Source organism: Eublepharis macularius, chromosome 3 (assembly GCF_028583425.1).
Source record: "Eublepharis macularius isolate TG4126 chromosome 3, MPM_Emac_v1.0, whole genome shotgun sequence".
Taxonomy (NCBI): Eukaryota; Metazoa; Chordata; class Lepidosauria; order Squamata; family Eublepharidae; genus Eublepharis; species Eublepharis macularius.
In genome coordinates, this window is record NC_072792.1 from 23,056,832 (window position 1) to 23,077,819 (window position 20,988).

General features: G+C 44.2%; 1 protein-coding gene across 4 annotated transcripts in view; it reads right to left on the minus strand.

Moving 5' to 3' along the window:
* Positions 1–16,500, minus strand: part of TBC1D4 (TBC1 domain family member 4) — a 120,966-nt gene extending 104,466 nt beyond the window's left edge. For all 4 annotated transcript variants that reach the window (XM_054973661.1, XM_054973659.1, XM_054973660.1 and 1 more), the window contains exon 1: positions 15,898–16,500. In XM_054973661.1, the coding sequence (XP_054829636.1) occupies positions 15,898–16,344 (447 nt within the window). In that variant the 5' untranslated portion in view covers positions 16,345–16,500. The remainder of the gene's footprint in view (positions 1–15,897) is intronic.
* Positions 16,501–20,988: the final 4,488 nt, after the last annotated feature.

Below are 20,988 nucleotides of genomic sequence, written 5' to 3' on the forward strand. Positions count from 1 at the left end.
AAGAAAAAACAAAATCACATGCAGCCAACAATAATAGCCAAAAACACTCCAAACTCTGCAGACTTCTTCTATTAAGAGGATTTGGCAGAACTCCCAAGACAGTGGATTTAAAAACTGCCCTGGCACCAAAGGGGGATAACCTCTCTGGGCTCTACATGGTAGCCAAGCTACAAGTGATGCCTAACACAGGTTGGACACTTGTCAGCTTCCCTCAAGTTTTGATGGGAAATGTAGGCATCCTGGTCTTGCAGCTGTAATGGAGAGCCAGGCTGCAAAACCAGGATGCCTACATTTCCCATCAAAACTTGAGGGAAGCTGACAAGTGTCCAACCTGTGTCAGGAGTCACTTGTAGCTTGGCTCATAGAGAAGGAACTCTGAGCAACATCTCTCCAGGAGATCTTAACCAACATGCAGGTTCTCTAGCATCATCTTCTTTGTTTAAAAAGTGCAATCAATTATTTCAAAAGTTGGAAAACCGCCCCAGAGAGGAAGAGGAAGGAATCCTAGTGATATCATAGCCAGACAATCAATGCTGTGCACAGCCAGCTTCAGCGGCAAACAGCGAAGATGGGTAAGACTGCACATCAGAAAAGGCTGCAGTGAGTGTGCTTCCACAGGGGTCTCACTGCTCAGGCTGCTTATTTGTTTACGTCATTTATAGTCCGCCTTTCTCACTGAGACTCAAGGCGGACTACACAGTATGAGGTTACAGCCACCTTCAGAGCCAACAGTGGCTAGAGTTACATTTAACCAGTGTTTTTGCTAACTGTGGTTAGCTTAGATCATGATTTGCAATTACACTTCTAACCACAGTTTGCATGCTGCCATTCACCAGTGAAAATGTTATGCCGTAGTTAGCACCAAAACCAAACAGTTAAGAGATCAGGTAACACTGGGTCTGCACTAAAGCCTTAAAAAAAGGCACGCATAAAGTGTAAAAATTGGACTCAAGTTTATTAAAATTATTATCAGGTTAGATTCCCTCACAGCAACACTTGCCTGCCAAGCACAGAGAGATACATATGGAAGAACAGATTCTCTAAGATATTGGAGACTGACTGTATTTGTTTAAGTTTGATTTATTTTTTCAGAAAGGGCATGTACAACTACATATTTTAAATACAGTAGGGAAGGAAGAGTTCAGATACCAGGAATAAATCTTTCTTTTGCAACTGACTTTAGAAAAGCATTTCAGTTATTATTATGTGTGCTATCCTTCCCTGGCATGGAAAGTAATAATATGAAGGATGCAGATAAGATCAGAACAATGTCTTAGAAGATCTGCTGTGCTGAGGTGATGTTAAAAATGATGTAGGGTGTTTTCAAGGGTAAAATCTGGGTACACAACAAGAGAAGTGTTTTTATTTTCTGTACAAAGGACACTGCTAAAGTATTACAACTAATTATTCTCAAACGGTTGACATTAGAGATACCAGGAATTAAGTTTCAATGACACAGGAAATGTAAATTATGTAGCCTTTAGAATTTGCCTCTCGACCAATTAGACTTTCCAAAGATTCAAGCACAATTTCTTTGCATTTTGCAAGTGCAACCCAAAGCATTCACCAGAGAATGAAAAGAGAGTTGAATAAAGAAGTTCGTACTTAATTAATGCGAGCAGTATTCCCTTTGCAAGCCTAAAATATATTGAGTGCCTGCTGAAGCAGTTCTGCCTTTAGGATGCTGTATTTATCTGCAAATTACTTATTAAAGCCTTTAACTGCAGCCTATTCTCAACTACCTCAACAAAGCAAGGGCACCATTTCTGTTTCACTTTGTTACACAGACACCTGTTAGAAAAAAACTAGATTCTTCTTATCTGTCTTGCACAATATTGACTTTACAATCATCAAGTTAGAATAACACTTCTAAAAAAAAATACACATCATGGGACTGATTGTGCCAGCTGAAAAAAATGTGCTTCAATAAAACCACAGACCAAAGTCTCCCAATAACATTCAACTTTATTGTGGCGCAGAGTGGTAACCTGCAGTACTGCAGCCCAAGCTCTGCTCATGACCTGAGTTCGATCCTGGTGGAAGCCGGGTTCAGGTAGCCGGCTCAAGGTTGACTCAGCCTTCCATCCTTCCGAGGTCGGTAAAATGAGTACGACGTCCCCCCATGGGTCAGTAATGACTCGGTGCTTGCACAGGGGACTACCTTTACCTTATTGTGTCAGATGGCTTTCAGCATTCCACACAAATCAGTGGATATCAATCAATTGAGCGGCCCAACACATTTATGAAAAGCAAAGATAGGGGAAGGATACAGGGCACCTCAATACACTGCTTTCAGGCAGATCATCCAGGTGGAATACTCCCAGGTCACTTTAAGGAAAGATGGCAACTTGCTGTAACCCAGAGACGGTCAATCTTTCTACCGACAGAGTACATTGACTTGTCTGTCATGGAACTTCTGTGGTTTGCAGAGAATCCTGGGATGAGTTGTAGGATACACATTCAATTCACAAATAACAACAAGCAGGTCTTTTAGATCTCAATGCAGCCCCAAGTGACCAAGAATGTGTCCTATAATAACCCCACCGCAGCCACAACAAGAATGAGAGTGATGAGCAAGCCTTTTTTTTCAGGAAAGTTTGCCATTATTGATCTTCTTACAGAGGAACACCAAGGTCCATTTGAGTGCCACTGGGCCCGCAATAGCAGAGTCCCCTCAGATTCAACACCAAGGCAAGTGAAACCTCTGAAACACCAGAGAATTTCCCAGCTCTACTCGTGTGTTCTCTTTCAAGAAATGCTCCTACTCTGAACATCTTCCTCTCCAGCTATGACAGACAAAAGCCCTTCCACCGTGCCATCCTAACCAGAGTTGCACCCTTCTAAGCCCGTTGACGTCAGTGGACTAAGAAGGATACAGCTCCATTCAGGATTACACAGTTAGGCTTTCCAAGAAGGGCTTCAATCTCCAGTGATAGCTCTTATTTCTAGGGTCTCTAGCAAAAAAACAAACACACATATGGACACTGTACTTGTGCTAGAAGCAGGTGGTCAGATATTCCATACAAAATAAGCAAAGCAAACATGCCATTTGATCGATTGCTAGTATCCCAGTTGTAATCTGTGAACTGGAGTAGGAAATGCATGCCCAAATACCATGAAAGACTAAGATAAAGAAGCTGGAAAGGGAAGAGCAGGGAAGGGTTAAGTCTTTATTTACTTCATTTTATTTCTTTCATCTTCCTCCCAATGGGGACCCAAAGTGACTTGTATCATTCTCCATTTTATCCTCACAACAACCCGGTGAGGTAGGTTAGGCAGAGTGTGTGACTAGACCAAGGTCACCCCAACAAGCTTCCATGGCAGAGTAGAGAATTCAGAATTGGGTCTGATATACTAACCACTACACAGCATTGGCTTTCATCTCAATAAGAGTATGAATCAAGACTCTTTATCAAACCCCTAAATCCTAAAACAGTCAGGTGAGTTAAGATATATTATAATGCTGTGAGTTAATTTAAAGTGAGGTCCCCACCAAATTCTGAACTTTCAAGATTTCTGCATTACTAAAATAGCAACCAATTACTCCAATCAGCTGCAATACTCAACGCTGTTCCAGAATGGGAGGGAAAATGCATACACAACAGGCTGGCACAAAGTCCTTGAAAATCCCTCTTTGTTAGCATCCACCTCAAAAGCATTAAGTAGGTTATGCTGAGTCATCATTCCAGGTTGCTTAAAAGTGCTAACCAAGAGGAGACACAAAAAGGAGCCCCTTGGGACTTTTAAGGCTGAGCCCATGAAAACTTGTGCGGCAACAAATCTATGGCAATAAACAGATTAACAGTACCACAAGACTCCTCTTTATTTTCTGAAGCAACAGACTCCCTGGAACAGAAGAGAGATGTTGAGTTCTCCCAGAGGAACAAGAGAAACAAGGTAATCTCCATGAGCAGCTAAGGTACAATTTCTCACCCTGGATTCGTTAGGCTGTTTCATCGACTTCTGCAATCAGGAAAACAAAGGACCAGTCCTAAGATCACTTCAGAGATGCTACACACAAGGCAAGGCACTGACATTCAGAGTCAATAATATATAGTATGAATAGAGCTGGATGTCATAACCAGAATCCTTTATACACTTACCTGTGTCAGCCCCCTAGTTTTTCAGAGCCATTTAGGTTTCCCTGACTGAAGTTATCTATAGCAGAGGGTTAGCCATGTTCGCATGCTTTAGAAATATAAAACAAATGTCCGGTGGCACGGTAATGTTTTGCCGTGTAAATAATATGTGTGTTTTGTTTCTGATAATTAAGGTGGGTTTTTAAAATATTTGTTACTTAGGTTTAAATGCAGGCCTCTGAGGAAAGAAGGAGGGAGGCTAGAAGGGTGAGTGGAGTGTACTGTGATCGGATGGTAGCTGTACCCTGCGGGGGGGGGGGAGAGGTGGAGTGAACTTAAGTTTGAGTCTGAGAACAAAAAGGTTTTCAGTTGGTCTGTGTGGAAGTCTGCGTGTGAGAGGGGAGAGTGTTATTCTGTGAGGGAAATGCTGAGAAAAGATGTGTGTGTGTTTTATTTTGTTGATGGAATCTGCCTATGCGGCAACTGTGCATTGTTCAAGGGTTGTAGAGGGCTATTCTGGTGACAGAGGGAGAGGAGTAAAGTAATCTGAGGGAAGATTGTGTGTTCTTCTTTTTTGTGTGGATATAATTTGCCTAAGTGGCAACTGAGGGAAAATATGTATTTGTGACTTAGTCCTTTGAAAAACGTTTGCAGATCTGTAGCTATTTGAAACCAATACTCTTATGAATTACTCTGAAACCATTACACATATGTACTTGTAAATAAGCTCTATTTCTGGTTAAGTAAATTGTCTATTTCATTTAGTATAAAAGGTCCTCTTTCACCTCACAGCCACCCCAACATGCTAATTGTGCTGTCATTCTACCAACTGTAACAACTGACAAACAACCATTCTACCAACAATAACTACAAGTCAAACTGAGGGGACTGAAGTGAGAGCCTTTGGTGGCAGGGAAAACCTTTTGGGAACACTGAAAAAGTCAGAAAGGCAACAATATACAGGTCTCATAAAGGAAGCAAAATGTCACAGGCACTTTTACAGATGAAAACATTTATTTATCATCTGCATCCTTTGAGCGGGCTACTTGTGAAGACAAGATGCAAACACAGTACTTTGTCACTTCCTGAAACACTGGGAACTTAGCTTTATCAGATGTAATAATTGAAAACACACACACAAGCAAAGTTATTAAATTTTTGCATTTCTATCACTTGATTATGTTCAGCATTAGGAAGAAACAGCAAAGTAAGCAGATTCAGCAGGTGTCTGTGAAGGGCTTTTTCAGAGGATGCCATAGCTACAAGATATTTAGCTACATAAACCTCAGTTAAGAGGTATTGCAAAATCAGTTTACCATGATTACAACTGTAAAGGGCAGGAAATCTTGGAGTATCCAAAGAAGGGATCAGCAGTGACAGAGGGCCAAACTACAAGTGACAAATGACACAGGTTGGACACTTGTCAGCTTCCCTCAAGTTTTGATGGGAAATGTAGGCAGCTTGGCGGAATGTCAGAGAGCCAAGCTGCAAGACCATGACACCTACATTTCCCATCAAAACTTGAGGGAAACTGACAAGTGTCCAACCTGTGTTATTCATCACTTGTAGCTTGGCCCAGAGTTGTATGGCCAGAGAACCTTTGGGATCTTTTGCTGTCATTTCAGAAGTAAGGGGGGAGGGAATAGAAAGAGAGGTAGCAGTGGTAATGTTGACTGCCAGTCATTTTGCAGATTTCTGGATAGGTGCCATATAGATTTTCTAAATAAATGTTGGGGGATACCAAAGTTTTGGTTCACCCACCTCCCTCTCTTCCTCAAAGTGACCCTCTACAACTAGTTATTGACAAGGAATCTAATGAAAGAACCTTTAGAGGCTGTGCCTATGAAATAACTATTTTAGATAAGAGCTTATAATATGTTTCTCTTGCATTTTATTACACGTCACGCCATAACATCTTGTATCAAACTTTTGCCTTTTCAAACCCTGACCGTATTCCTGTCACCATGGGACACGACATTTCTGAGAATGAACCACTCCCATATTCTTAACATGCCCAACTGCAATAGATAAGAATGGAGGGTGTTGCATCTGACAAAGAAATCCAACACAAATATTTCTGTTCGAAACGATTTTACTCTGATTCCCAAAACAGCAGGTACTGTGGTGTCCCTTTAAAGTTCATTTCCCAAGGCACTCTGGATTAGAATTAGAATGCACAGTGAAATATGAAAACAGGTTTATTTTTTTAAAAGTTCTAGCAATATTAAGTCTATGTTTTTCTTCATAGCAAGCAAACTTTTAAATAGTCATCTTCATCTTTGCCGTCATGATTCACAGACATCAGTCCAAATGAAACAAGGAAGGATAAATTATAGATGGTGAACACTTTTTAATAAGTCATCCTTTAAAAAAAAAAAAAAAGCTTGTTAAAATGTTTCCCAAAGGCAAGAGGTGGAGGAGGCAATTTCCCCTTTCAAACCACAATCTTCATAAGGAAATCTATTTTTAAACCATGAATTCAACACAGAAGTGTCAAGCTAAAATTCAGTTCACTTGCAAACAACAGTGCTTGCTATTATATAAAAATGGCCAGACCTCTTGGATTCACAGAGGTACTCAAATTATTGGGTTGCTTCTCCAAAAAGTTAGAGCCCTGAAATTTGGTTATTGCACCTTTAAGGACAACCCAATTTTTTAAAGGGCATGCTACTATTTTCCCTTCAAGTGAAGACTCAAAGTGGCGTGTCCCAAAATGCTTAAGACATTTCCAGGCCACCCAAATTTGGACTCGTCCGTGATTTGCTGACTACTAATAGGCTTCCACAGACTTTGGACCACTTCTCAGCTAGACAAGTTTTGTGAGCATCATTATTTTCCCTCTCCTGACTCACAGGAGGGATTTGGGAATTTTCAGCTAAATTGGTTTCTTTCGATTAAAGTCTGAAGGCGCTCTGATTTTAATAAAGCCTGGATGCATTTAGTGAGTCGGATTAGGATCTAGGAGACCTCAGTTCGAATCCCTATCCTGCCATGGAAGCCTGCTGGGTGACCTTGGACACGATTTCAGCCTAAGCTACCCCGCTGGGTTTGTTGTGAGGGGGAAAAATGGAGGATATAATGTTGTAAGTCGCTTTGGGTCTCTACTGGGGAGAACAGTGGGGTATAAACGAAGTAAAATAAAAAGAAGACTGTTTTGGTTTAAAGTGACCACATCATCATTACGCTACACAAGTAAATATCATTGTGTTGTAGTGAATAAAGTATCAGACCAGGATCTGAGAGGCTGCAGTCTGAAGCCCCGTCTGCCATGGAAACTTGCATGGCCAGGCAAACACTCTCAGCCTAGCCTACCTTACAGGGCTGTTGTGGGGATAAAACTCAGGAGAGGAGAATCATGTAAGAGACCTTAGGGTCCCCATTGAGTTGAAAGGTGTGGCATAAATAAATAAATACACTTTGTGAAATATTTATATCAAAAACTCAGTTAAAGTCAAATGAAAATAGAAAAACTCCTTGCTGCTCCCTAAGCCCAATGTAAGATCAACGAGGACACACCCTCCAATATCCAAAGGTTTTTTTAAAAGGTCTTTTCGCTGGCAAATACATTTGTAAAACCCATCAAGAATTGGCACATTTTTGCAACTAGCCATCCAATCACGAGGCATCATTAAAAGTTCCAGGCCAGAGCAAACCAAGCTAGACATGAAGTGGGAATATTAACTCTCAGGGGTTCAGTTGCCACTTCAGACCTTCATTTCCCGTAAGCCCTAAGAGCAGGCATTCAGAACGCATGCTATATTGACTTAACACAGTGGCAAAATACCTGGGCTCTTATCACTAATTAAGTCTGCAGAAGTACAGCTTCTGAAAGGCACCTACTTTTTTTTTTCTCCTTGCCCTCCTATAGTTTACCTTAACTAAAAAGGTCAACATTCACACCCAATACATTCTGATACACAAACAAGCTGGGAACATATTTTGCTTCCAGGCTCCTGGCACAGATCCAGGAAACTAATGTGGTATGCAAACTGACAGATCTCCATCCTCCACAAAGCCTGGCTGCCATCAGTTCTGACTTATACAAGCAGAACATTATTGCAGAACCTTTTAAAAAAAAAAGTTAAGGTGCCAGTTCTCATACACAAGGTCGCACTGATTTCCACCAATCCCCCCCACCTCCATAGATCTCCACTATGCTATTCGTCTTTTTAAAGTGCCCATCTCTCTCCTTCTCTCTCTCTCTCTCTCTCTCTCTCACACACACACACACACACACACACACACAAAACGCCCTGGTAAAACCCACAAAATTCTTACCTCCTCCACTATATGGGATATTATTTTCTTTGCATCACGCGATACTATCCTGACTATACACAGAAAACTCCTGAAATGATACCAATTTATGAAATTTTTAGCTGACCCTTCTGTAAATCAGTTCTTATAAATACCTCATTAAATGTTGAAAGGCTTCCTGATTTGAACAAAGCCAGGATGTATGTATTTATGTTAAACATTTATATCTAAGAACCCAGTCAAACCTCTACGCAGGCAAGACGATTAAATTAATACGACCGTCCTTTTAACCATTCTGTGTGTGATTACATATATCTCAGTTGTGGAAGACTGTCTTGGAGGGGATGACCCAGATGCATAATAGCATGAAATTAACTTGGGGAAAAAAGAAACTGTAATGAATTATTATTATACAGCTTTGAACAAACTTAGACACCGTTTCAATTTTTTTCCTGTCAAGATGCAGCCAATTTACAGCAACTAGGGATGTACACTTTAAAAATTTAAGTATTTTTTGGATTCGGACAGTAGGTGGTGTGTCAGCTGCACTGGCTTCGGGTTGTGATCTCGAGCAAGTTCATTTGGGTCTTGACCTTCAAAGCCCTTAACGGACTGAGACCAGCACACATATGGGGCTGTCTCTCTCAATATGGCCCTCAGAGAGCTCTTCAGTCTTCTGACAAACATCTGCTGGTGGTCGCTGGTCGGACGAACGTTCGCCTGGCCTCAACTAGAGCCAGGGCTTCTTCAGCTATGGCGCTGGCCTGTAGCAATCCGGACCCTCCAGGCCTTGTTATACTTCCGTAAGGCCCCGTCCTACCTGCCTTGGATTTCTTTGGTGGCTGTATCCATCTATTTCTATTAATTGGCTTCTCTGCAGACGTATTATTCAGATGTGTTCGTTGATGCCTTTTACATGGTTGTATTTATCTGATATCTTTATGGATTGTTGTTTTAATGTGATTTTATGCTATAATTTATATTGTATTTTGTGTAATGTTTGATATTGTTGCAGGAAGAGTGGGCTATAAATCTAAATAAAATAAATAAATAAATAGGAAGGCCATAAATATTGGTATTCCTGATACTTGGGTTTAAAAATACCAGGAATCTGACATTATTCTGCTCTATTATTCCTTATGGAGGATTTTTTCTGAAGGACTGGAAGGGGCATTTTTTAAAAGCAAATTACATCAACTGTCATGGACCTAACTGCTGCTTATCCACTAAAGATTCTCCAAGTTTAACATAATAATAACATTCGATTTATATATCGCCCTTCAGGACAACTTATTGCCCACTCAGAGTGGTTTACAAAGTATGTTATTATTATCCCGAAAACAAAACACCCTGTGAGGTGGGTGGGGCTGAGAGAGCTCCCAGAAGCTGTGACTGACCCAAGGTCACCCAGCTGGCTTCAAGCAGAGGAGTGGGGAATCAAACCTGGCTCTCCAGATTAGAGTCCTGCTGCTCTTAACCACTACATCATCCTCTCCCACCATGCAGTTCCTTTTGACTCCCAGATACATTATTCCTGGAATCGCAGGGCATGTGTGGGCAAAATAGTTGCATCAGTCAGGTAGCTGCAGTGTGGAAGGGAGAAAGGTGTGATTTTGTAACAAAGCTACTAACTGAAGTACAATCATGCCCCCGCCTCACCCCTACCTCCCACCCCCTGCAATTTCTGGCCATGCAGATCTTGTAACCTCTTGAAAAATCTATCTGGGAGATGAAAGAAATTATGGGGCATGGGGAAGAAAATCCATTCCTTCTATTGCAGTTTGTTGGATACAAGTGTCTGTCCTGCTTCAATATTAGTCTAACATAGAAACAGAAATGCCATCTCAGTTAAATCAACAGGAGTGTTCCTAGGAAAATCCTGTGGATACACTTTAGCCTCAACTAAACACCTTTAACTCTTGCTGATTTAAATAGGATATAATTAAACTTGTTCTCAAATCTGATGTTCAAATCCATGAGACTTAAACCAAGTTGTCAAAAACCCAATGCTGGGATTAAAAATCTGAATTATCTTCCTAGTTCTGGTTTAATGAGATGAGATTCCCAGAGTACTTACTAAATCTACCTTAGCTCAGACAAGTAGCAGAGACGCCCCAACAGACCACTCCTGAGAGCTTACAAGGAAACAAAGCAGACCTTTTCTCTTAAGGATGGTTGGCTATTCTTTTTTAAACTGGGATTAAAAACTTGCTTTTTTTGAAAAGCCTGGGGTCTTGCTGAGCACTTAGCTGAATGTTCTTTCTGGGGAACATTCAAAGCTCACAATCAGCTTGTCCACTGCCCATGAGTCCTTTGGTGAAAAACACAGGGCTGATCCCAACATTAGCCTTACAGAGGAACACCTGAGCATTCATCCCATGTTTGGCTGGGTCAGCTCTAAATAGCACGCATTGCAGGTACTAGGTATTATTAGGGGTGCAAAAATGTTTGCAAAAATTAAGAAACTGCTAAGAGGAGAAACCTGTGACCTCTATAACACGTTTGCCCATCCAGATTTTATTTTAAAAGATTGCAGCAGCTACTGAGTACCTGAATGTATTAAATGTGTATTCCACTCTGCTTCCAAGAAGCTCAGAGCAGCATACATGAATTCTCCTTCTTACCCTCACAACAACCTTGTGAGGGACAATATTTCTATGCTGCTTCTTAAGAGCCCTGCTCAAAGCAGCTTACAATAAAAAAACAGTATAAAAACAAGCGATTATAAAGCAGGCTATTAAAAAAACAATAAAAGACAGAAGCAGCATAAAGCAGCCTATAAAACAGAGCAGACCACTAAAAAGTAATTACGATAAAACCCCCTAATTAAAAGCATGAGTAAAAAGATATATTTTAGTCTGGCACTTAAAGTAAAATAGGTGCCAGGCAAGCCTCAAGGGGAAAGGCATTCCAAAGGTGAGGTGCCAACACAGAAAATGTCCTGTCTAGGGTTCCCAGGTCCCTATCCTCTCCTGGCGGGAAATGGGGTCTGGGGATTTACCTTTGGAAGCAGCTTCCAGGAAGTGACACCATCATGCCAGCCACGGGCATGCTCCCATGCTCTGTGCAGGGCTAATTCTGGCCCGTTAGGGGCCAAAATTGGCCCCAAGGGCATACAAAAACATAGGAACATGCTCCGTCGCTACAGCAACATGCCCATGACTACAGCAACATCACTTTAGGAACTGATGTCATCGCGCACCCTGGGAGTAGACACACTGTGTGTGTTCACAGGGTGACTGCCAGTAGAGGGTGATCTCTGGGCAGGCCAAATAATAACTGCACATATACCACTCTTCTAGACAGATTAGTGCCTCACAGAGCGGTGAACAAGTTAGTGTTATTATTATCCCCAAAAATACAGCTGGGGAGCTGAGCTGAGAGGCTTACCCAAGGCCACCTACCGAGCTCATGGCAGTAGTGCGATTCGAAACAGCAGAGTGCTGGTTTGCAGCCAAACCACTTAACCACTGTGCTACAGTAGCCTCTCTCCAGTCACTAGCAACCAGCAGGCACCTGGGATCCCTAGTCCTGGCTCTCCTCTGTAGGCAGGGGCTAGTGAGCAGGGCTTTAGTGGCAGATCTTAACTGGTGGGCTGGATAGAATGGGAGGAGACAATCTTTCAGGTTAGGCGGGTAATTGGCCAAATGTCACCCAATGAACTTTATGTCAGAGAATCTGAATGAGTGCCTAGCCCAGTCCTAGGCCTCCTCTGTTTGGGCTCTGGAATTCTCTCCCCACAGATGCTAAGCCTGATGAATTTTGAGTGCCAGGTAAAGATCATTCTCCCCCTCCAAAAATATTTTTTTTAATTAATTTTGCCTTTGCCTCTGTGCTTTGATCATTCTGGATTCTAAAGTTCGGCACTGTGTTCTAAGCTTTCTATTCCTTTCATTTCTATGATGTTTTAATACTGGCTTCGTACCATTCTTACTGCTATTTTGCAGTCTTTTTTATTTCCTGCCACTGAATCATTTCAACTATTATTCAGATATTTTATATTATTTTTAATCTGTCCCTTCACCATAGGATTATTATTTTGTATTTTAGTTCTCTTCATTGTTAGTAACGTTCACATGTTGATGGTCCACTGTGAAAAGAGCTGAAGAATACTTCATATTTGTGGAGTGGAGAGACTTTTGTGATATAGTTGGGAGGGAGTCTGAAGAATGAGAAAATATGCCACAATACAGGCAAAAGTACGCTGCTACATTGGAGCAGATGGCAGGCTTTGGTCTATACAGATATCTAACCTTATTAGCATTTCAGTGAGAACTCTAAAGTCTGACTGACGCTTGGAAAATTCACTGGGAGAAGAAAAGAAAAACACTGAGATCTGGGAATATATGTGCCTGATAAGAATTTTGTTTTGTCCATATTACTGCATTGGTAGAATTTTTTATTGTCAAGATGCGGTGAACACAGAAGCACGTTATGCATTTAGATGGTGTATTTTAGTGCTTAATTAGAAACAAAAAATGATCACTATGCATTCTACTCCCCCCTTCCTAGACTGTTGGCTCCCGGCATCCAGTTCAGAAAACAGCAGTAGGAGACGTTCCTTCATTAATGCAGTCACAGGACTTGCATGACTGATTTGGTACAGCAGACAGGATTCAGCAAAAGCGTTCGCTGCAGTGCTCAAGCTACTTCCCCCGAAGGAGTTCTACCAACATCCACAACTTTACCTCAGTATAAATAAAAGCAATAACCTCAACGTTTCCCTTAAATGAGACATTTGTGGAGCCGCACTGACACATTCACTAACATTATATCTGTGTCTCCCAAACTGGAACTGCAAACGACCTCTAGCAACCTCACTGCTTTTACTTCTACCGCTCTGGAGCCCCTAGCTAAATGTCCAAAGACTTAAAGGGTTAGGAGCCTAGTTGTGTATTGCTGCCTTCCCCTATTACATTGTAGTTAGAGTTACAGTCTAGGATCTGGGAGAGCTAGATTCAAATCCCCGCTCTGCCATGGTGACCTTGGGCTAGTCACATTTTCTGAGCCTAACCTACTTCTCAGGATTGTTGTAACAAAAGATAAAATGGAGGAGGGGAGAACAATGCTGTAAGCCACTTTGGGTCCCCATTGGGGAGACGTGGAGCATACATTTAAAGCCAACTACTTATGCATGTTACACTTGCAGTCTCATTGAGCAGACAGCCTTAAAATTGTTGCCCTTTGGGGAAAGGGTTGTTTTTACTATGTTGCTCTAGAGGCAGACAACAACTCCTTCCTGCACAGAAGTTTCTTGCCTATGTATCAATTCTATCCTGAAAGGTGGATTAACAAAACGAAGCATCCGTGCAAGCCCCTTCTCAAGTCAACAAACATTTTGAATGTCCGTTCGAGAATGAGCTTTTCCTGATGAAAATGTACTTTTATAACTGGATGGGACATTTTTTTTAACATCTACTTCGATCTAAGTGTCAATAGATTATCCCTCAGTCTCGGAGCAGTGTTTGTATCCCATTCTGGGCAGATAAAGCCAGTACCTATAAATGGGAACAATTACACAAGGTTGGGAAGAGTGAGTGAACTCCCCCGCCCCTCAACGAAAACTAGCATGCATGCTCAAGCTCTGTCAGGATGACAAATAGGGAGATATGTAATGGAATTGCACTTTAATGATAAGAGAATGGCGGGCATCATGTGGGCGAGCACAAGAACTGCACTGGTCCTTCCTTCAAATCCAAGGTACAGAGACATCTAATGTCTGGAAATGTGCATTCTCTTAGCCTCATGCAGCTGATGCCAAAGCTTAGGCCAGAAAAATCAGTCCACCTCTTTGCTTTTCCCACTGATGTTTACATTTGACGAAGTGAACTGGGACTCCCGTTTTATTTTGTAAACTAACACAGCTAACCGATCCAGCATCAGACTATCGCTCTGGGAACCTATTATCCTGCGGCACACAGCACAGAGCCATCAAGCGAGACCTGTGGAGGCCGCTGTCCCTTCATCCACTGACCCTCCCGGACAGCCAGCCAGGTGGGTCCAAAAATATTTGAAGGGAGGTGGTGCAATGGGCAGAATATCGGTTTGGGTTGGAAGAAGACTGCGAGCTACCTTTCGGGGAGCTTTGGAAAGCCTCTCTCCTTATGAAATGTTGGCCAAAAATCAAACAAAAGAAGCCGAGGGAGATCATAATTGTTTAATGATAATAAAACACTGTTTACTGGAAGATTCAAGTTCAGTAGCACCTTAAAGACCAACAAGATTTTCAGGATATAAGCTTTCAAGAGTCAAAGCTCTCTTAACCAGCTTTCTTCTACCCACCTGAAAGTATCATTTACTGGAGGTCTGCAACTACACTATGAAGTAAGTTACATTGAGAGATGGCGACTAGCCCGAGGATGCCCAGTGACAATTACTATTTATAATATTAATGAGATTATTCAATAACACTTGTCAAGGGACCTCACTGCACTGTCCCAGGAGAAAATGATCAGAATCGTAGGGGGTGGAGCCTTCTTCCTCAAGGCACGCTGGCAGAGACCAAAAACGTGTTGAACTTCTGCAAGCAAAACTTCCTCCTTTTCTGATCTCATCCTCTCTCTGAGTAGAGTAGCCAGCATGGTGCGGTGGCTAGAGCAGGATCTGGGAGACCCAGGTTCAAATCCCCCCTCTCCCATGGAAGTCTGTTAGTGACCTTAATAACACTAATAACAATATTTGGTTTATATACCGCCCTTCAGGACAATTTAACACCCACTCCGAGTGGTTTACAAAGTGCGTTATTATTATCCTCATGACAACTGCCCTGTGAGGTGGGGCTGAGAGAGCTCTGAGAGAGCTGTGACTGACCCAAGGTCACCCAGCTGGCTGCAATCAAACCCAGTTCTCCAGATTAGAGTCCTTCCACTCTTAACCACTACACCAAACTGGCTCCTAAATAATTATCTCATTCTGCCAATTCAGTGCACCAAGGACATAACAGAAAACACATCAGTGTCGTATTTACGCCCACCACTACAACACCTTCTCAGCCTCACCTATCTCACAGGGCGGTCACGAGGACAAAATGGAGAGACCTATATAAGCTGCTTTGGGCTGCCACTGGGGAGAGAGGCGGAATATAAACGATGTAAAATAATAACAACGACTGTGCTTATATAACGGCTCTTCTTGACAGATCAGTGGCCCACTCAGAGCAGTGAACAAAGTTACTGTTATTATTATCATCGACACAATACAGCTGGGGCGCTGGGGCTGAGAGGAGTGGCTTACCCAAGGCCACCGGCTGAGCTCACGGCAGCGGTGGGATTCAAACCAGCGGAGGGCTGATTCGCAACCCATCCACTGAACCAAACGGCCTACGTGGTTGTTCTTCGGGCTGCCCTAAGTTCACCACGAGCCTGTGAAGCAGGCCGGGCTCAGAGGCGGTGCCCGGCCCGAGGAACTCCTGCGAGTTTCCGAGCGGAGTTTCGAACCCGGATCCCGCCCCGTGAGGGAAGGAGAGGCGAGCAGAGAAAAGCGGGCGCGGGGCGGGCGCGGGGCAGGCGCTGTCCCAGGCGCCGCAGCGCTCCTCGGGCCCCCCGCCCGGGCCGCGACTTGCCTGGCTGGGCTCGCTGGCCCTGAAGACGTGGCAGGCCACCTGGGACTCGGGGTCGTCGGGCTGCGCCTTGATCAGGTAGGCGAAGTAGGTGAGGTCGTGGCTGTTGTGGATGAAGCGCGAGATGTGCTGCGCCTTGTGCTCGAAGATGAAGACGGCCGGGGCGGCGGCGGCGGCGGCGGCGGCCGGGACGCAGCGCAGGCTGGGCGAGGCGCCCAGCAGCAGCAGCACCTCCCGCGCGGGCACGGCGCTGGGCTCCTGCCTCTGGCTGCGCCGCCGGATCTCGGCCACCAGCCAGGGCAGCATGGGCAGCGTGGTGCGGCGGTCCAGGCACGAGCAGCCCACGTACCACAGCCTGAAGCGCTTCTCGCCCGCCGCCGGGCCGGCCTGCGCCTCCGCCTCGGCCGCCAAGGGGTGCGAGAAGGGCTCGCCGCCGTCCGCCTTCTCCATGGCCGGCCCCGCCGTGCGGCCTGGCCGCCTCCGAGGCTCCGAGCGGGCGGGCTAGCGAGGGCGCATGTCGGGGCGGCCGCGGCGAACTCGCCCTGCACGCAGCCAGCCAGCCACCCGCTCGACGGCGCTGCGAGGCGCCCCGTCGCCGCCTCCCGGGCCGAGTCACTCCCCTCCTGCGGGGCGCCTTGGGAGCTGCTGCGGCTCGGCCGGCCCACGCCCGCCTCCCGCGCCGCCCAGCCCCGCGGACAGCGCCAGTGAGAGCCGGGCCGAGGGCTGCTCCGCCCCGTCCGCCCGCCCGAAGGGGCTGGCTGGGGGAAGCCGCCGCCCGGGGCGGGCCCGTCCTCCGTCGCCTGCAGTCGGCCCGCAAAACAGGGCAGGCGACGCGCCCGCCCGGCAGCCACAACAAAGCCGAGACGCGCCTCCCTCAGGAGACGCTAAAAGGCGAGCGCGGGAGCAACGCGGCCGGGCCGGGCCAGGGTGGACCCGGAGCTCCGACCCCCGGCCTCCTCCCGTTGGTGCCAGTGGGGACACCCGGCCCAATTGGCGCTCTCAGACCCCAAACCAAAAAGCAGAATCTTCCGCCATATGTATAGATATTATTCGACTAGCCCTTCTCAGGCGAGGGCTTTTTGCCTGGCGGGGCTAAATTCTCATTCTTCTCAGGCTTGCAGGACCAATTTTTGAATGTCCCCCTGCAACGATCGACTTTGCCCAAGCCCTCGAGGCAAGATTGATACCTCTTTCCATTTTATGAGGATCTTACAGCCTCTCTTAGCTTGTCATTCTGAATGTCTAATTTCAGGTTCTCTTTTTAAACTGAGGGACAAAGACCCCAAAGTTAGTCAGTAGCCGTTTTTTCCCCAGCCTTTTCATTCTTTCAGTCATAATTATTTCTGCTGCTCAAGAGTATTGTCTCATGGCGCTTCCATGGGAGAAAAGAAAAAGAATTGGCTGACCAGAAGCCCAGCACACATGGATGGCAGGTGTTTCGTCTTGGGCTGGATTTCAACAAGTTTTCACAACAGCAACTGCCCAGCCCCTTCCCGATGGCCACATGAAGAAAGAGGCGCTTCTTTCCCGAAACCTGGGTCTCCACAAAATGGTAAATAGTGCCCAAAGGCATTTATTTACAACTGGATTTGCCTGTGTGCCCCACTTGCAAATTTCTGGGCAAGATCTGAAGATGTGCGGGTGCCAGCTGTCATCCTAGCCTACCTCACTGGGCTGTTGTGAGAATACATTGGAAGGAACAAAAAAGCCATGCACTCTTTGGAAGAATGGTGGATAATTTTTTTAAAGAATCTTTTAAAACTGAGCATTAATGTTCAATAGGCTGCCATTAATCGTACATCAGATTTTTAGTCCACCTTTCCTCAGACAGATCAAGATGGGTAGCCATGTTAGTCTGTCTTTAGCAGTAGAAAGGACTCCAGTAGCACCTATAAGACTAACAACATTTCACCTCTTCTGCCACAAATTTTGTTAGTTTTATAGGTGCTGCTGGGCACTCTTTTCTACTTTCCTCAGACAAACGATTCCCATTTGTTTGTCACAACAATCCTGTGAGGTAGACGACACTGACAAGGATCCAGAGCTCCTGTTTTCATGCCTGCTATGCACACTACAAAAGATCTTTGGATCTGAACTATTTCCTTAGAGGTCCTGTGCTTTTAATCCTTTGATTAAAACTAACAAAATTTGCTCTCAGTGGAAAGGCATTCTGCACGTGTTCTTGTGTGCTATGGTTTTAAATCCCTTTTGAATGACATGTGTGCTTACAGATGATGGAGGAAACAGTACAGTAAGGAGCCACACGTCATCAATGCAGCATGAATTTGGGAGTTGTCTCATTCCCCTCCCTTTTTATTTTGGGTGTGAAATGGTCTGATTAGATCGTGCTTCCTATTAAAACAAATGAGAAATTAGCCTCTTTTGTTCTGCAGGGCCCCTAATGGCAGATCTTCAAATTTTGGTGCTCTAGTGAGGGTAGGCCCTAGACTAATATCCACCCTTTTGTGTATCCTCTACAGGCAGTGCCAGTATATGTGTAGTTGGGCTGCCAATGTATTTTATGTCCTTTATACCTCATCTTTTCCCTCAGTAGGCACACAAAGCACCTTACATTGTTCTGTTCTCCAATTTATCTTCACAACCACCCTGTGAAGTTGGTTAGGATAAAAGTGTGTGAGAGCCCCAAGTTCACCCAGCAAGCTTCCATGGCAGACTGGAACCCAGCTCTCCGAGACCCCTGTCCACTGGCTGTCATTACCTACAGCAGATGGAAGGCAGGCAAGCAAAATTCACACCCACGTCCTTCTCCCACTGGCTTTTGTGTAGAAGGGCTGTCAGTTTCAAAAGTTTATTTAGAGCACTGTTACAGCCTGAATGTATTTCCTCAGGCCTCCTTATTCATAAACAAATACACAAAGGATGCAACCATACTGGGAAGTAGTGTTAAATCAATGGGACTTCAAATAAGGCCAAAGGCAAAACGCAAAGGAGTCCTGTGACACCTGGAAGACTACCAGAGTTATTGTGGCAGAAGCCCCAGTAGGACATGAGTTCTGTTCTGCCGTACTGCTTAGGATTTGCTTCTGCAAAGAGGCATAGGACCTTGAATCCGTTTTAGGAGAATTGTGGGTTTAACATGTTTTAAATAAACACTGCCCACATGTTCAGGATGAGGGCGTAAGAAAAGGCCAAACCACAGAAGGCACAGGGGGATCTCTGATAGGCTTTCCTGTGTTTTCCATAACATTAGAAAGCAGATAAACTGATTACACTGCAGTGTTTGGAGGAAAATGTTTTTAATACCTTTACTTTGTGTTGTTTGTCCATTAGTAATACCCCCAACCTACGCCACTGCATTTAGCTGAGGTAACAAAAACCAGGTACCTTTTAAATAGTCTTGATTACAAATTAGTTTTTTTTCTTTAAATCATATCAAAGGAGAAGGAAGAAGCCCTGCTCTCAAAGAGTTCACATTCTCATTTTATAGATGAGAAAAACATATACTGCAAAACCCACCACCACCTTCTAAAAAATAATCATCATGTCCAGCCTGTTTGTTTAAGGTGGCAAGCAAACTCCCGCCAAGGAAGGGGAATAGGTGGGGAATGACACATGCTTTGTATGGGCCCAGATCCTGAGTTATAAAAACTAGACAGTTGGGGCTTCCAAGTCAGAAACGTTGGTCTAGAAGTCTTGCCAAGAATTCCTGGCCTTCTCCCCAAACTGTTGTTTCCAGGGGTCTTTGGTACAAACAATGATTCTTGAAACTGGTTTAAGGTATAAGGTGAGAGAAGCTTGAGAACTAAATGTAGTCTAGCATGCTGTATGTGGAAAAACCCACAGGTAGCCTGAGGCCACGTCCTTCCGAACCTTTTTCACAAAATTGTCCTAAGAGTCAAATTATGCACGTTTAGAGCTCAGTGATTTATTTGTTAAAAAAAAAACCAGTGCCCAGAATCTATGCTTTTTTAAAATTCATGTTTAAATGTGCTCTGGAGTCCTGCATAGGAAATTTAACTAATTTTATCAAATAAACATGCTAGCTAGAGTTTCTGTTACACACAAACTTTCACACACTTGGCCCAGTATTCCCTTTAGCCTTGTTCCTTCTCATCCCTCATGGGCAAAAACACACTTTATATATGAGAGGGAGGGCAATATTTGAATAGTAGACACTCATTGGTTTTAGAATGCCTTCCTTGTCCCCAGAACTCTCTATTTTTGGATGGGTTATCTGTGTTCCCACTGTGTCAGCAATAGTGAAGTGTAAACATCCAATCCAGTTCCAAACCAGAATTCTTTGCCTCCTAACCAAGAATCCCTGCAAAAGGGCTACTGATTAGTATCTAAAGAAGAAGAAACTGAGAGCAGAGATGCAAACTCTGATCTACAGCATTCTTGGGAAAGGGTTTGAGGGGTGTGATTACAGTTAAACCAGTGTAAATTGGAAGTACAAATATGTCATGTGTACAGATGACTCAGAACTGTTTGGGCATAGGTGATAACTGCACTCAGCCGTCACTACCTCTTTTAGTAAAATAAAATGTCTCCCAGCATCCTGACTACCCCATTTGTCCAGAGAGGAGCCAAGAGAGGGTTTGCTCCTGCTTGGTAGAAAGACTTCAGAAGAATGCAGCAAAATCACAAGGAGGAAAAAACCTGGGGGGGGGGGGAGATAACACTGGAGGGGATCTTGGGCTGTTTGTTTGGTTTTGGCATTGGAAAAGGCTGTACAGCCATGTTTGCCCACTTAAAACCAAGAAGAAATCTCTATAATACTTTTTATGATGATCAACCCAATTGACACAAAACTGTGCAAGCTTTTGAGCTCACCAGAAGTCTTTGTCAGGCTGGATGTTACAAAATTTAAGGAAAGAGAAGGGTAGAATGCAGATTTTTTTCAGGCCATGATGTTGAGCTGATCTTACATGGGTCCTCTGTGAGATGCAAGCGGGCCATAAGCTTCACTTTCTCGATAAGGTGTTGAGGCCTAGCAAGGTTCTCTGGGAAGCTATATTCCATCCATCACCATCGTTGTTTGTTCAGGGACAGATTGGCCATTCAGAGAACAGTCCAGTGGGCTGATGGCCAGGCGGCCTGCTCCCCCCTCAGCTGGGACCACCCAATCTAGGG